This window comes from Felis catus, chromosome B2, assembly GCF_018350175.1.
Source record: "Felis catus isolate Fca126 chromosome B2, F.catus_Fca126_mat1.0, whole genome shotgun sequence".
In the NCBI taxonomy this organism is placed as follows: Eukaryota; Metazoa; Chordata; class Mammalia; order Carnivora; family Felidae; genus Felis; species Felis catus.
In genome coordinates, this window is record NC_058372.1 from 4,142,612 (window position 1) to 4,158,981 (window position 16,370).

Below are 16,370 nucleotides of genomic sequence, written 5' to 3' on the forward strand. Positions count from 1 at the left end.
GTGCCCGGGCCTGGGGGTCAGCGTCGGACAGGGTGCAGAGTAAGAGGCTGGAAACCAAGAGAGCTTAGCTTCCAGTTTAACTGGTGCCTTTGGCCGGGTAACTCAACTTCTCCCAGTCACCTGATCTTCAAAGCGAGTTTAAGAATTCAACTTGGTGGTGACGCGGTCACTTAGCCTTTCTAAGCCTCTAGCATCAGATATACGAAATGGCATGAACAATGCCAACCCTGCAGAGACGGCATCAGAAATAATACTGTATTTATTTATACCAGAAATAATACCAAATCAGCTCGAGGCCTCCAGAGGGCAACCTAGTGGCACACATTTTACGAGAATTCACCGACTCTTCTCGATGGTACGTGCTCCCAAATGCTCACCAGGAAGCCCAGTAACGTGAATCTGTGCTGGAAGTCTTCCTGTGCGTAACAATCCTAGGAGCAAGTAAGCCTTCACCAGCAATTTCTTGGCTTCTTGATTGAGAAGACGACAGCGTCCGATTGGCCCGAAGCACTTGTCTGGGGGAAGGAAGGGGGTGGGGGGCGGACACGAACGGCAGGGAAGCCAGACTGTTGATTGGTGGCTGGAGAAATGCATCGTGTTAGATGAGGATGCGTTTGCCAGAGGCAGCTCTCCCATGCCATCATTTTTCACCGAAACGATCTCAGGGTCATTCTGGTCGCGGAAGCCTAATGACAACAAGGACCAGAGCAGCTGCCACAGTAAGAGCTAACAGGTACGAACACCTATTATGTCCCAGACGCTCTGCAAAGTGCTTCGGAGACATCGGCTCGCTCTGCCCTCACAGCAGGTAGGTACCATTAACCCCCATTTTACGGATGAACTAGGAAGATGGACAGGTTGACAGTCTCCCAAGGTCGCAGCTTATAAGTGGGAGACGCGGGACGCACGTCTCCCATCTGTCCGACTCTCAGCTGCCCTCGATCAACATGCCACATGAATAGACTCGTGGCAAGAAGTGGCTTCCCCTGTGCCTGGGACTGATTGTCCATGTTTACCCGTTTCTGTGTGACTTCGAGTGGCTTCGAGGTTATTGGCCTGGTGCCTGGTAACCGATGTTCACTGCACTTTCCGGGTCTCCCCAGGGACAGGCGAACAGCTTTCCTCTCAAATACACGCGGTCCTGTCCTCAGAGAGAGGCTAGAACAGCTCAGTTTTAGCCAACGTTTCCCAGACTTGAGGTTTCTCTTGTACTCATTCAGTCTGCAGGTGCTCCCGGGTACCGACTCTGGGCCCCGGGGAGGCATCAGGGGGGCTGCCCTCGTGAGATCACACTGCCCAGCTACTTACCATGGTGCCGGTGTATTCGTCCAGCTTAGCCTCAGGGACGGCCTTTTTGTGGTGGAGGAAGAGGTCTCGGAGGAAGTTCTGGGACATCGAGAGAAGAGTCACATCTTATATGGGGAGCAAATAAACCACAAAGATCTCGGGACGCCTTATTTTAGGCATTGTGGGTTTTGTTTTTTTTTTTATTTTTAGGAGAAAACAAACTGCTTTTAGGAAGCAAATAAATCCAAGAATGGAGGGCTCTCACTGTTTAAACGGAGCTCACAGGGGCACCAGAGTGGCTCAGTCGGGTGAGCGTCCAACTCCTGATTTTGGCTTGGGTCATGATCTCATGGTTTGTGAACTCGAGTCCCACATCAGGCTCTGTACTGACAGCGAGGCCTGCTTGACATTCTCGGTCTCTCTCTCTCTTTTACTCCCCTTCCCCTGCTGTCTCTCAAAATAAATAAATAAAAACTTTAAAATAAAAGGAGCTCACAGAATTCAGAGGATGGCTCCAGGCATGGAAAAAGTGTCAAAAATTCCTTAATTACGTCTCTTTCCCAGAGAGAGCAATGTTATTTGCATGTCCTAAACCTTTTAAATACAAATACGTTTTTGGTTTTTTTTAAGTAACAAATTCAAACGCATGCTTCTCGGGCCCATAGGAATTAAATTCATGGTCCATACATCAAGTTCCCAGTGATGAGCAAGGCCACCTCCACCCAGCGAGGGTCCCCACACTTACCCGCAGCTCAACAGCTGATATAAAGCCACTGCTGTCAGCATCATATTTGCGCCAAATCTGAAATACACAAAAGCCATACGTCCATTTACTGGTCCAGTGACCGTGTAAGCAAGCACAAACCCAGAGAGGTCGTGGAGGACTGAAACCAGAGTCTGTCCCTGGTACATCTGGTGACTCTGACAATTTAGCCTGCAGCGTTATCAGGAAATTGCACACAAGGTCAACAAGAGACAAATCCTGGGGCCCAGGAGGTAGTCAAACCGAGGCACCTGCATAGAACTAAAAGCCCCAATAGCAATAAACTTAACGAAAGGGTGAACCCCTCCCAAATACACTGCTGCCAGAAGGCCATAAAGAAGCTTGGCTGGGTGGCCTTGGCTCTGGGTAAAGGGAATGAAACGTCTCGGCTAATTCCCAGTGACGAGACAACACTTTCATTGCTTTAAGGGTAGCATTCATCCAGCCGAAGATACAGTCACTACACTGGAAGACGGAACTGAACATTCTTAGACACTGAACTGCTTTCTTTACTACGTGGTGTGGTTTGGGCCGCTTTGATTATTCCATGTGTGAGCGTCACAGGTTGGCAAGTTTTCTAAGTCCTATGCAGAATGGAAAAGGAGCACTAAGTTGTTGTTTCTAATCAACAAGATTTCCTGTAGATGTAGAATGGGTCAGCTGACTCACCGGCTGCAGGGACCTTAATTCTCAACACCAGTCCACCAGCCCAGCACCCCATGGGGGCAGTCGGGGTACCGAGGGGTCGCGGGAAGGTTGGGAAGCGTCACGCCTTGTGGTCCCTGATGGCAACACGTCTGCCTGAATTCAGCCAGACTTACAAAATCAACTCGCTAAATGTAAATTACATTCTGACTTTACCAAATATACCAAAACGGAGAATGAGAATTTCAAATAATGAACAACACCGTCTTACATGCTTTTTTCCCCGTGTTATTCCATCTACTTTTATAATTTGACTACAACTGAGCCATTGGAGGGCTAAAGATTTTTTTGTGATCACGTGCATGCCTGTCTTTAAAGAATGAAAGCAAAACGAGGAGATTTCTGGGCAAACAAAACAGAGTTTTTGCCAACAGACTTTGCATGAAGGCTATGCTCCAGGAAGGAGGAACACAAAGAAGGAGAATCTGAGTCACAGACAGGAATGGTGCACAAAGACGCTGGGAAACAAATCTTCACTGCGTCACGTTTGTAAGAATTAAGGAAAGCAAGACGGAACTGATACCCTGGGCAGTCATGGCACAGGAGCTCCGAGCAGTGTGTCAGGATTAAAGGGTTTTCAGGTCCTGGGGCTCAGGGAGAACATAAACGCATTAACTTCAAATTTTTAAAAATATATAGGATACTAATAGGTTATAACAAACTTAATTAAAATAATCAAGAGTTGGGGCGCCTGGGTGGCTCAGTCAGTTAAGCATCCGACTTCGGCTCAGGTCATGATCCCGTGGTTCGTGAGTTCGAGCCCCGCGTCGGGCTCTGTGCTGACAGCTCGGAACCTGGAGCCTACTTCCAATTCTGCGTCTCTCCATCTCTTGGCCCCTCCCCTGCTCGTGCTCTGTGTCTCTGTGTCTCTCAATAAGTAAACGTTAAAAAAATTTTAAAAATAATAATCAAGAGTCTGAAGTGATACCTATATCCATATCTCTATCTATCTATTTTTTTAATTGGGTAGGGGAAGGAAAACTTCTTTGTTAGAAGCAGTGGACAAGCTAGGAGGGGGGAGGCAGATGGTAAAAGAGAAACTAGAAGAGGACGGTGCCGTTGTGCTATTTCCTTTTTCCCATTCCTTGACATTATTCGGTGCAACGCACGCCCTAACATTTTAATACTGTTTTTCTGATTATAAGAGTAAATCAGATTCACTCTACAAACTTAACGAACTACAAGAAGAAGACAAGTATAATGTCCGAAACTACTTACCCCAGAGATGGTCCCTTAGGATTTTTGTGTGTTTCCTTTCCATCATATTTCTATGATACACCTGACAAGACTAACTTGGAGGCCGTATACTTGGGCCATGTATGGATTATTTTCATTTAAAATGTTCTTTTAAGCCCTTTTAAGCACAATTAAAATTTCGAAAATGCCACTTAAAATAATTTGTAAATAATTATGATTCTGTGCACAACTGGAAAACATAAAAGTGCAAAGTATATGAAAATCATTCGAAATCTTAATTGCTTAAGAGCAATCAGTATCTATATTGTGTGTATTTCCCCATGGTCTAATTTATGTATGTGTTAGGATGAATGATTTTTAAAATATTAAGATCATAACGCATGTACGATTTTGGTTCTTAACATTATAATACATTTCCTCCAAATATGAACATTTCTCATTATACCCTTCAGATAGATGCTTGGAGCAGTAGAAGTTTATTAAGTCAGAGGGTAAAGGTATTTTTAACTTTGGGTAATGACATTTTAAAGGATCCTGGGGCGCCTGGGTGACTCGGTTAAGCATCCAACTCTTGGTTTTGGCTCATGATTTCACAGTTCATGAGCTCGAATCCCACATCGGGCTCTCTGCTGTCAGCACCGAGCCTGCTTTGGATCTTCTGTCCTCCTCTTTCACAGTATTATACCTTCAAAACTAGGATTAATTGCCAACATTTGAAAACAAGTAGTTTCACACAGAGTCTAGATGGCCAGAGGGCATTCGTATAAGGCGGCCATTCTCTGGAGCTGCCCGGGGAGGCACCAGATCTCTGGGCTCCCCAGTCCCCAGCAAACCCCCGTTACCTTCCTCTGTGTGCACCTGCCTGGATGTTGTCTAGGCTTCCCCTAGCCCAGGCTGAAGGACTTTGCTCGGGAGCAGTCTGGGTCCCACGGAGCACACAGGGGCACACGGGGACTTGGGGCCAAAGCTCTGGCTTGTCACCAAGGGCTTCTTTTGCTCAGTCTTGTCCTCCATGGGCAGCTCTCCCTTGGGGGCTGGGGAGATGTGGTGGCCACCACAGTAGGTAGCTGGGGCCCTGGTCTCTTCTCAACCCTCATCAACCGTAGAGATACAGTCAAACACTTACCTGCATAAACTCCACGCTGCTATCCAAGGGGGTTTCCTGACGAAAGAGCAGAAGGAAGTTTTCATCCTCAGACAAGAACATAGTGGCAAGCTACAGAAATGGAGAGACATAGCAGTCGGTGACACTGGCCAGTGCCCCCTGGGAAAAAGCCACGGTGAGACCTGTTATAGGGCAGAAGGGCTTGGGTTCCTCAAGAGTGAGAGCTCAGATTGCAGTTCTGTGGCCTGGATTGCCATGTTTGATTCACTGATTCTTTCAAACGGTATTGCACCCGTACTGGGAATGAAACACTGTGGGTATCTGCCTTCTGCAAGCTTCTGATCCAGAATAATAATCTTAATTTTAATAATAAATTTGTCAGTGTTTACTATGTCTCAGGCACTATCTTACGACTCTCTCGTATTAAAATAATTTCACTCTGCAATATAAAAGAAAATTAAAATAGCAAATAATTCTTATGTGTGCCATGAACTATTCTAAATTCTTACGTCTGCTCATTCACTGAAACCTAACAACGACCTATAGGGTAGACAACACACCATTATTATTATTTGTTAGTTAAAGCAACTGGAACTTGCCTTGGCTATGTGGTGAGTAAGCAGTGGCACCAGGACTATGGCCACACTTTTAACCTTCCTGCTGTGCTGGCGAGATGCTACATATACGTTCACTTCTGTGCCACAGTTACAGGCAGGAGTGTTGAGTGTTGGCTAATTTATTCTTTTATGTTATTAGTTTATTAGTGTCTCTATGATGCTGCAATACTTGGACCATGCATGATAAATTCAGTCATCCAACTTTGCATTTGAGTTCCAGCTCTACTGATTTACGTCACATCTCCCACGAGTAGAGGTGACATTTTCGTCTCCTGCGTGATTGTTACTCTTACATCAGCACGTAGGCGTGTTTGGCTGGCCTCGTCTGTCACCTGCGGTCTAGCAGTGTTATTGTCTTCTCTCTGAGCTGTCCGCCGTAAACAATGGCCATTCCTCCCATCACCGGGCGCTTCTCCCAGCATCTGGTACACTGCCAGAGAGTGAGCCCAGACGGATGCTGTTGGTGGCTTGTAGGCGTGATGAGCCCACACTCCTGCGCACATTCTCTAGTTGGATGAAGGTCTGTTCATGGACACGGTGTGGGCATGATAACGATCGGATTCTGAATATCGTATGTTGAGCAGCTCGTCCATGGCAGGCACTGGAAAATGTGCTTTTCATTTAGTATCTCATTAAATTCTCACACCAGTCCTTCTGGGGGCATAAACGCCCCCCTTACTATGGGAGCGGGACAGTACCGTGTGCCATTGATAACCGACCCTCATTCCTTCTCCGTTGCTCGCCTGTGATTTGCTATGGCACAATTTAATTAGTATCTCTGTGCCTCAATTTCTTCATATGTAACATGGGATAATAATGTTTACATGCTAGTGTTTATGTCAAGACTGAAAGTAAAACGAGGCACCATTAAGCTGTTCAGTAAAATTCCTGGTACATATGAAACAGTCAATACATGGTAACTGCCGTGTTGATGAAGATGATAAAACGGAGGCGCAGGGAGCAGTGAATTGGCCAAGGTCTCACATTCACGGTGTGGACTTGGCCCTTTCCCTGCCCCACCCCTCGGGCCCCCGGCCGAGGCTCCAAGGTCAACTGGATATGGCAACTGGTCTTTAGGGCTGAGTTCTTTTTCACACGGGGTACCATAGGCCAAGGAACCAAATTAAAATGTAATTCGCTGGTCCTCAGTCTCTAGAACCCAGTCTGTCTTTAGCTTTGATTGGAGGGCACAGAGGAGCCCTGGACAAATCCGGTGTACAGATCATCTCCCCAAACCTGGCTGTGGCTCGGTTGGGACTTCTTCCCCATCTTAATTGTGCCAGAATGCCTAACATGTACCAGGTACGCTGATTTTTATGTCTCACCACCTGTGACTGGAGTCAGTGACGTGGTCAGGGGTACAGCACGAGGTCGGGGAGACACTGTTCCTCCTTAAGCTCACAGACGGCAGGTTAGGGACCTCGGACCGATGAACTGGGTACCATCGGCTTGTCTACGAACAGCCCCTCAGTTATGTCATTTGCAGGACTCCATGACTGGTTGGCGTAAGCTATTCCCAAGTGCTTTGAGAAGGCCCGCCTGTTGTTAGCAGGGGTTAACCGTGTTTCATTTATTCATTATTAAGTCAGTACATATTTGTCGAGCACCACGAATGTTACCCTCTGTTCTGTGGGCTGGGGAATGCAACAGTGAACATGTAGTCACGAATACTTCGGTATTTCTAGCGTGAGGCCTGCACTTCCTTCTTTGACGGATACGCAGGTACGTTTCCATCCATTATACTACAAATGCTCGTTACGTATATAATTTTGCCTTGGAGGGAAAATTTTGGAAACGACTATGTTCATACATCTGGATTTAGTTTATTGCTTTTCTGAAAAGGCTGCATCCTGGTGAACACATCTACTTTTTATAAGGAGGCGTTGTCTTGCCCTATTATCATAACCTTCTGAAGGAAAACAGTCCTGTTTTCATGAATAATACTGTCTGTCCAAGTATGGCGACATCGAGACTAGTTCTACAGGTTTCCGGTAATCTGTGTCGTAGGCAATTTTGACTATAAAGTAAATACCTTAGTTTTAAGTAGCTCATTTTTAGATACAGACTGATAACTATATAGCATGAACCCATCGAGCGATATCTTTAAGTAGGGTTACACTTAAACTAGTGCCACTAATTGGCCACGTAATGCACATGAAATAGGGGTAATGTCCCACTCCTATCTCCTTGCACTATTGTGGGGGATAAGGTATCAACATATGTGTGGAAATCCTTTCTAAACTCTAAACCTTTTTGTAACTGGAAGGAAAAACAATGAGGTTAAAGAGACACTACCCAAGGCACTGCGTGCTTAACACCTTGCTTTTGTAGACTCAGTAAATGTGGGCTGAACTGCAGACAGCTGCTGTCTGTTTTGTTTTTAACGATCTTCAGGGATAGATCTTTCCAGCCTCCGCTGGCCGATACGGAAGTTTAAACTCATTTATTGTCGCTAAAGTTTTCCTTATACCAAGGTTGAATTTGAACAGCGCGTTGCAAAGAGACAAATATTGGATCAGGTAACTGAAAGGCCTCCAGCATATCAATTCCCCAGTTATCAAGTAAGTATAAATATTGATTGACCTAACTAAAACGATGGAACTATTTGTTGCTAAGCGGAAGAGAAAGGAGAGGTGATTACTTCAAAATACCGTGTAGGCCACCTGCCTTGTAGAGAGTTCTGATTTCCCGACCAGATGTAAGATTTGCATTATCTTTCAGAGAAAACGATAGCTCTAAAAAGGCTAACGGTACCTCTTTCATTTGTACGCGACCAGCTCTAGAGACGTCCTGGGGAGCCATAATTCGCTGTTTCAGTCTCCGCACATTTTCTTCTACCACCGCCGCCTATAATAGGCCAGACAGAACCACATTAAAGCCACTGGGATTCCAAAAACGTAGCTGGGGTATCAAATATTCAGAGCAGATAGCCTGATAATTATGTTACTCTAACCTGGGAAGCAGCTCACTTAGCCATTTAGAGCAAGCCTACAGTGTTGAACAGGGGGAAGAGTGCCAGAGATTTCTTGAGCAAACCATCACTGATCGGCACCCTGACCAGGTGAGACCTACAGCAGGTGAATTCCTAAAACATGAATGAAGGGACGCTGAGAGACTAGAGTGTTAAAGTATGGTTTTGAACATCATTGTATGTTTTGTTGTGACAAAAGACTGTATAGTAGTGAACATACTTTCTTTCCCAAGAACTCGGAGATTTTGTTCTATTTTTTTTCTTTTCTTTTTTTTTTTTTTTTTTTTTTTTTTTGAGTAAGAGAGAGACCACACATGAATAGTAGGGGAGGGGCAGAGAGAGAGGGGGAGAGAGAATCCCAAGCAGACACCATGCCGTCAGTGCAGAGCTTGAGACAGGGCTTGATCTCGCAAACCATGAGATCATGACCCAAGCTGAGATCAAGAGTCAGAAGCCCAACTGACTGAGCCACCCAGGTGCCCCAATTTTGTTCTGTTTCTTTTTTTAAAGGTATTTTTTTAAGTTTATTTATTTATTTTGAGAAAGAGAGTGCGTGCACATGCGTGAGTGGGGGAGGGGCAGAGAGAGAGAATCCCAAGCAGGCTCTGTGCTGTCAGCGCAGAGCCCGATGTGGGGCTTGATCTCACGAACCATGAGATCATTACCTAAGCCAAAATCAATCATCAGACATTTAACCAGCAGAGCTACCCACGCACCCCTATTCTATTTCTAAGTGAAAAGCCTGGCCCTTCTAGGTTGCCAGTTCCCTTCCAGCTTCTAGGTAGCTCATTCCCTTCCTCTTCTCCTTGGATTTGTTGAGGAAAATGTCATTAGAAGGGAGGAAAAGTAATAAAGTGTTGAGTACCAAAGATGCCACATCTCCCTTTCACGTACAACTTTTTCTACACACTAACTTGTTCCTCATCGGTGGACTGCAGGATTGGTACAAAGAAATATGACATATATAATCAACAATGGAGAACGAATTCTGATGCGGGAGTTGAGAAGCAGAAACACTCCCCAGCAGTGCCCGATTCCAAGACTGCAGACTCCATCAGCCATGCTAAATTCATTCTCCTCAGTGCTGTCCCTAATACTCTCCCTGCCAGTCAACCCCCTCGTCAGTGGGTCCACTACATATAGAGGGATCGGCATCTCTAGTCTTGGCACCTTGGATCGTGTGCGTGTGAGTTTGTGTGTGTGGGTCGTGTACGTGCAATCACACAGAAAAGAAACTGATGATCACTCAACAAGGTGGGTCTTCACTCTGGGTTTCAGGTGACTTTCTAGATTAAAAGATCTGTAGGATGGCAGTGATTTCTGTAGCTCTCAAATACAGTATCTGTGGAATGAATAAATGATTCTTTATGATGGACTGGGCCTTCCCAAAGGAAGTTAACTAACATGAGCCATGTTGGTGGAAAATTAAATTTCAAAATAAACAAATGTGAAGCCAAAGAAGCTGTAGCCAGATTCTCTGTGCTGCCTTTAGTTTGAAGCCACAGAACCTTGACTTCTGTCCTTCCAGACCTCCCACCCCAGAGCCCATGCCTAGTTGTTGGACCCAACACACCAGGACCTAGGGACTGCTTCCATTCCCCATCAGCACCCCCTGCCCTCCTTCTGTGAGACTCCGGTCCCCCGCAGGGTACTCGTCATCCCTGAAGCATTGAGGGAGACCTGGGATGTGCCACAGTCTGGACGGGAAGGATGTGCACACGGCCCCAGACAATGATGTTCTGCAGGGCACTGGCTGTATCCAGACCTAGTTCAGAGGCCGGTTCTGCGCATGTGAAGAGAAAAGGCAGAGAGCTGAGGGCAGGGGTGAGTAACAGAAACAGCAGCAAAAATGGCTGATGGTCCCATTAAGTCTGTCCCCTCAGAGGCTCTGAGAACCAGATAATTACACACAAGCTGCCCGCTCTCCAAGGTTGACTACCAGGCACCTTACTGTCAGAAACCTTAAGATTCCTCTTTCCACGATCTCTGTGCCCTGCTAATGAGGGAAGAAAATAGAGCTATTCAGGCCTTCGAAGAACTGCTTGCACCCCTAAACCCCAGGCCAAGGGGCTGCCCAATGGTGGAGGCTTCCCTGCGGCTGGTTCCATAGGCACTGGGGCATCACTGATGAAAAGTAAGGGTCACAAATGGTGGTTGTTGCTCAGTTTAAAGGGCTTCCAGTCGGGAAGTCCTGCCCTCTTCTTAAGGACATGTGTAGGGGCTGCTCATTTCTCATCAGGGAAAAAAAAAAACCAGAATTAGGAATAGTTTCCTTAATCACAGTTGTCCAGGTAGCGTGGAGGGTGCAGCGCAGGTCTCTATAACCCTACGCCCCAGGGTAACACCTCAGCATTTTGAAACAGGATAATGGCCAGCGACGACATCTTTGGATAACAGCTGGCACCAAAGGCCCCTCCCCAGCCGAGTGCTGAGAAGAGGTGGCTGGGACCACTGCCAGAGACTGATGCTACTAGAACCCTCCTTCTGATGGGCAGTTGCTGTCCCTGGAGGGACAGAGGCTAGAAGAGATACAAACCGACTTCGGGTGATTTAAAAATACGAGATCTTAGGCAGACCCCGAATGTACCGAAATGCCTAGGGGGTGGAACTTGGGGTCTACATTTTAACAAATACAGAGTATTCTGAAGCGTGCCCCATTTTGCCTCCACTACCCTAAGGATTCTGCAGCCTTCCAACCCCTTTGCCTCCGGCCTCAGGAAGGCCTACACTGAGCACAGGGGCACAGGACGCTGGTGACTCTTTGTCTCCTTTCCTGGGGGGACTGGGCCTGCCCTGGTGTGAGAGGGTGAGTCCACAGGCTGGCTCTGAGGGAGGGTGAGGAAAGAACCACCCCTCTGCTGTGTCACTAGAAGCAACAGTGCCTCCGACATTAGCCAAAGCCCCAGAAGGAGATGGCTCATGGAATGGCTTGTGGTGCCCTTGGCTTAGGGCAGACCTTGTGCTTTAGTAGCCCCACCCCCACCTCATGACTGAAAAGAGGACACTTCCAGTTTCATCCCTGACAGCAACTTTTCTCCCCCTTTCCTATCAACCACTAAAGCAAGGAGCTTCTGAAAAGGTGGGAAGTTCCAAGTCTCTGGGAATTTGGGTTTTTTGACCATCCAGTTTATTCTAAGATGTTGAATGGCTCTGCCTTCATCTATTTGTTTTCCTCTAATACTCCTGTCATGCCTGACACAACAGCGCCTGACTCATAGGCTCTGGAATTCCATGAGCCTTCGCATTTACAGCAGTAAGTAGGAGCAAGGCAGAGACAGAGAGAGAGACCGAGAGAGGGAGACAGAGTGAGGTAAGGGAAGGAAGGAGAAGAAAAGAGAAGAGAAACTGATAGAAGACAAGAAATGAGAGGCAAAAAAGATGAGACCGATAAGAAAGGGAAAGGAAAAGAAAGGGAGAGGAGGGACAAGAGAGCTTTGAGAAACAGACTGAAGGGAGACAAGGAGGCAGGAGAGACGGTGAGACATGGAGAGACATGTAGGACATAGAGAAGAGAGAGAGGTCAGAGAGAAAGTCAAGAGATGATGGAAGACGGGGGCCAGGTATCAGAATAAGAAACAGAAATGGGCAGAAAAATGAGACAGATGCACACAAAAAGAAAGAATAGGAGAGGCAGAGACAAGTCCATATATTCAAAGAGACAGAGACAAGGTCTGCGTGGCTGTTGGAGGCAGATGGCAGCCTCTTTTGTTCTGAGCTGCTGCCCACCCCCCCCCCCCCAACCCTCCTCTCCAAGCCCTTCTTGATGTACAGGGAGTCTGTTCCCTTCATTGGGCTCCTCCATGAAAGCGCAAGGCACTTTATTCTTCCATGTAAACAGTTATATCTGAGCATAAGTGAGCTTCACAATTCATTTTAAATGCTCCTGTCTCCAGAGCTATTCCTCTTACCGGGCATCTCCTGATGGAGTTTTACTGGGCTCTCCCCTGCCTAGGCTGGTGTGGCTCGGTGTGAGTTTTTCCTCTGCTTTAGTAGATGGATCTTTAAAAGTTAATCTCCATCTCTCAAGGCCAGATTTACCATCAGGGTAAATGATGGACTCGATAGATTGGTTTACATTTATTATACCTGGGCTCTGGGCATATTGATTATTTTCTGGTTTGTTATTCCCTAAGAAATCTATACCTATATGAAAAGATTTTTCTATAAGAAAAATCATTTCTGTTAAAATGAACAAGGGAAAGTGATTTTAAGTGGTTGGTTGAGGTTTGCTATCAAAGGAGTATCAAATGCACTAAACACACAGAACCTCAAAGCTCTTAACCTCTCTTCCACCTTTTTGAACAAAGTGAGCTGCCTTATCTCCAAGTTGAAATCCATTAGCAGAGACATAACCAAGGAAACGTTCAAAACAGAGGTGTTTGAATTTATAGTTAAGGTCTCTGAGTGGATGACAGATGTCACACTGAAAGTCAGTGACCAGCACACCCAATGCTCCAGTTGCACCTTTTATAAAACCTGCCTCAATTCCTCCGTGTTGCTAGGAGATGGAGAAAATCACACGCAGGCAAAGAAGAAAAGAGGTCAGATGGGATTAATGGGCGCAAATCGACATGAGACTTGGATGCTCCTTGCATGTTGCTAAAGGCACATAAATTAATGCTTAGTGGCACAAGTACTTACATCAGTACCCAGTGTCGTCAAGACGTGGTGAAAGAAAGCATCAAGCTCCTTCTCTTCTATGTAACCTTTCTCTAAATGCAACAAGAGATGCACAAATGGTAGTCACTTCCACAAAATACCACATGACATTTAGGATTTATCTAAATTGTCTTTAATCTCAGACTCTGTAAAATCCCCATGGATACGTTCTTTACTGTTCCAACAACTAAGTGCCAATATCTGACGTCTAGAAGTCATGGATTTGAAAAGTGTAAACACATTCAGGAGCTAATGCTCTGTGCTGGGTTTGTAGGAATATTTCGAAAATGAGAGCTATTAAATACATTTGAATCCACAGATAAACATGAGTTTTAGAAGAAAAGTCCAACCCAAGGATTTGGAAGCTTGGAAAAATTTAACATATGTAATTATCAAATCTTAGTTTGCAGAGTCAAAACACATGTTAGGCATTTTCTTTAGGGTTGTTTGAATTATTAATAAAGATAAAGCACACATTAAAGAGTTCCATTTTCTTTTTAGGTAGTTCTTTTGCGGGGTGGGTGTGGGTAGTGTCTTTTTGGAAGTTGGTAAAATTCATCCTCCCTTTGAAGAGCACAATAAGGGAGGGCGGACTTCAGACGGCTGCATGTCAGTCTCAAGCCTCAAATACATGTAATGATCTTTGTCATTATACATGACATATCATTTTAGATATACACACAGAGAGACTGAGAAGGGGGACAAACTTGAACTTCAGACACACACACACACACACACACACACACACACACACGAGATTGGGAAGGGGACCGAGTCCCTCCCTCCACCCTGAACTTCACACACACACACACACACACACACACACACACACACACACACACACACGAGATTGGGAAGGGGCCGAGTCCAGAACTTACACAGACATCCAGATCTGTGATTCCAGTATACCTAACATCTGTGAGGCTTGAACAATGCTGGAAGACAACTTCCCCTGCGAGGAAAAATGTACGGGAAGGGGAAACTCTGGGTCCTTTCAGAGGGGCTGGAGCCACGTCTACACCTGCGTGTGCAGATGGCTTGGTCGACTCACCATCTCCGTCAAAGCGCTGCCAGACCTGCCAGAAGCCCGCGGCGTCCAAGCGTCCCTGAAGCTGTTCGCGGGCGCTGTCCATGGTGCTGACGCGAGGCTTGGGCACCTGCCGCCGAGGAACACCGGGTGATAGCCGCTCCTTCCTGACTCCCGCGCCTGAGCGGGTGCTCTCCGGTTTGCTTTGAATACCTGTCTTCCGGGCGGTTGCGAGGGCGGCTGGCGACGAGGCCGGTGGCGCCTTCGTGTCGCTACAGTCCCTAAGCCCCGACTGTGGAGCCCGCCCCACTGCTGGCGCGCTGGTCCCCGCCCCGCCCCGCGCGTAGTTCCATGCACCCTAAGAGGGCCCTTGTCTGCCTCCGCTGGGGGACAGGAGAGAAGGGCGCTGTCCTGGGGCGTGCACGGCTAACTGCCTTTGCCTTTAACTTATTTGCCAAACTCAGAGAAAACAATCCCCGTACATTTGACTTAGCATCCAAACTTGTGCTTCGAAGGGTTTTCCAGAGAGAGCTCCCGAAATTAAAGTGTTGGAAGAGGTGTCTGTGCTAAGACTCTTTGGACCTGGTAACTTAGGAACATAGTGTGTGGGGAGGGTGGGGATGAGGTGCAGAGGGGTGATGGTGTAGTGGTAGGAAATTACCAGAAAGCAAGGAGACTGACAACAGCAATGATTGATGCCGGAATGTTTAGGGCACGCTCATTGTTGTGCTAGAATGCACTATAAGGACTTGCTGCTAAATGGAGATTCTGCAAGGAACCATGGTTTGAAGCAGGATATGAGGATGTTGGGGAAGTCTAAACCATGCCATGCTCTGCCGGGAAAGAGAGTCAGGGAAGGCACGGTGGCCATCTGCAGAGGTTTTCGATAGAAGACTTAGATGATTATGTTCGGCTCCTACGTCTCAGTAAAACCAAATGACAAATCATTTGGAGGAACACAGAGCTCTAAGGATCAGAACTGTTCAAAACCTGACTGGTAGCTTTGTGACGTAGTGAACCGACGGGCACTGATGGCTTCCGACCACGGGCTTTGAACCATTTGTTGAGGAAAGGAGCTCAGGTATTAAAAGAGTTAGACAAGAGTTATGACAACTCACCCTGATATTAGCACTTAAGTTCAGTTTTTAAAAGCACATGTATGTAAGCCATCTAAACTACAGTAGGAAAAAGAACATGACGCTCCTGGATGGACAGTACTGAGTTAGGATTCCACCTCCATCACTTGTTGGCCTTGTGACCTGGGCTGTTACTTTTCATCTCTCTGAGACGCTGTTTGTTCCTCTATAAAATGAGGATTATAATATCTGCTTTGGGGTGTTGCTGTGAGGGTCAAAGTTGCTCATAGGAATATACAATATAACTGCTATGGTCTTATTAGAGACTAAGAGGTGACTGTCTTATTTTTTTTTTAATGGTTGGGGGAGACACCTGGGTGGCTCGGTTGGTTAAACGTCCGGCTCTTGGTTTTGGCTCAGGTCATGATCTCACGGGTCATGGGTTCAAGCCCCAAGTTGGCCTCTGTGCTGACAGTGCAAAGCCTGCTTGGGATTCTTTCTTTCTCTGCTCCTCCCCTGTTCACATGCGCGCGCTCTCTCTCTCTCTCTCTCTCTCTCTCTAAAAATAAATAAACTTTAAAAAATAAATAAAGAAAATGGTTTGGAGAAAAAGGGAAATAAGAAACTGTCACAGCCAAGAGGAGCCTAAGAAGAGATCATAATTAACCACAATATTGTATCCTGGATACGATCCTGGGACAGAAAAAAAAAAGGACATTAAGCAAAAACTAAGAAAATTTGAACAAATATGGATGTTAGTTAATAATAATGAAAAAATAGTTTAGAAGCAAACACTCTGGGTTTAGGGTCCAGCTTGGCCTCTTACTAGCTGTGATATTGGGCAAGTTACCCAAAAGAAACCTCACTTTCTTTCCTTGTAAAATGAGGAAAGTTGAAGAATTTGCCTTGTTGTCCTAAAGGTAAAATGAAAAAATGAATACATATAAATTTCTTACCACAGTA

The 16,370-nt window shown here is 46.2% G+C and overlaps 1 protein-coding gene across 1 annotated transcript in view; it reads right to left on the reverse strand.

Moving 5' to 3' along the window:
• SCGN (secretagogin, EF-hand calcium binding protein) overlaps positions 1-14,631 on the reverse strand; it is a 36,054-nt gene extending 21,423 nt beyond the window's left edge. Inside the window, exons 1-6 of the mRNA XM_003985739.4 lie at positions 14,356-14,631; positions 13,287-13,357; positions 8,429-8,521; positions 5,079-5,168; positions 2,033-2,089; positions 1,309-1,386 (exon numbers count right to left, since the gene is read on the reverse strand). Coding sequence (XP_003985788.1) covers positions 1,309-1,386; positions 2,033-2,089; positions 5,079-5,168; positions 8,429-8,521; positions 13,287-13,357; positions 14,356-14,437 — 471 coding nt within the window. The 5' untranslated portion in view covers positions 14,438-14,631. The remainder of the gene's footprint in view (positions 1-1,308; positions 1,387-2,032; positions 2,090-5,078; positions 5,169-8,428; positions 8,522-13,286; positions 13,358-14,355) is intronic.
• Positions 14,632-16,370: the final 1,739 nt, after the last annotated feature.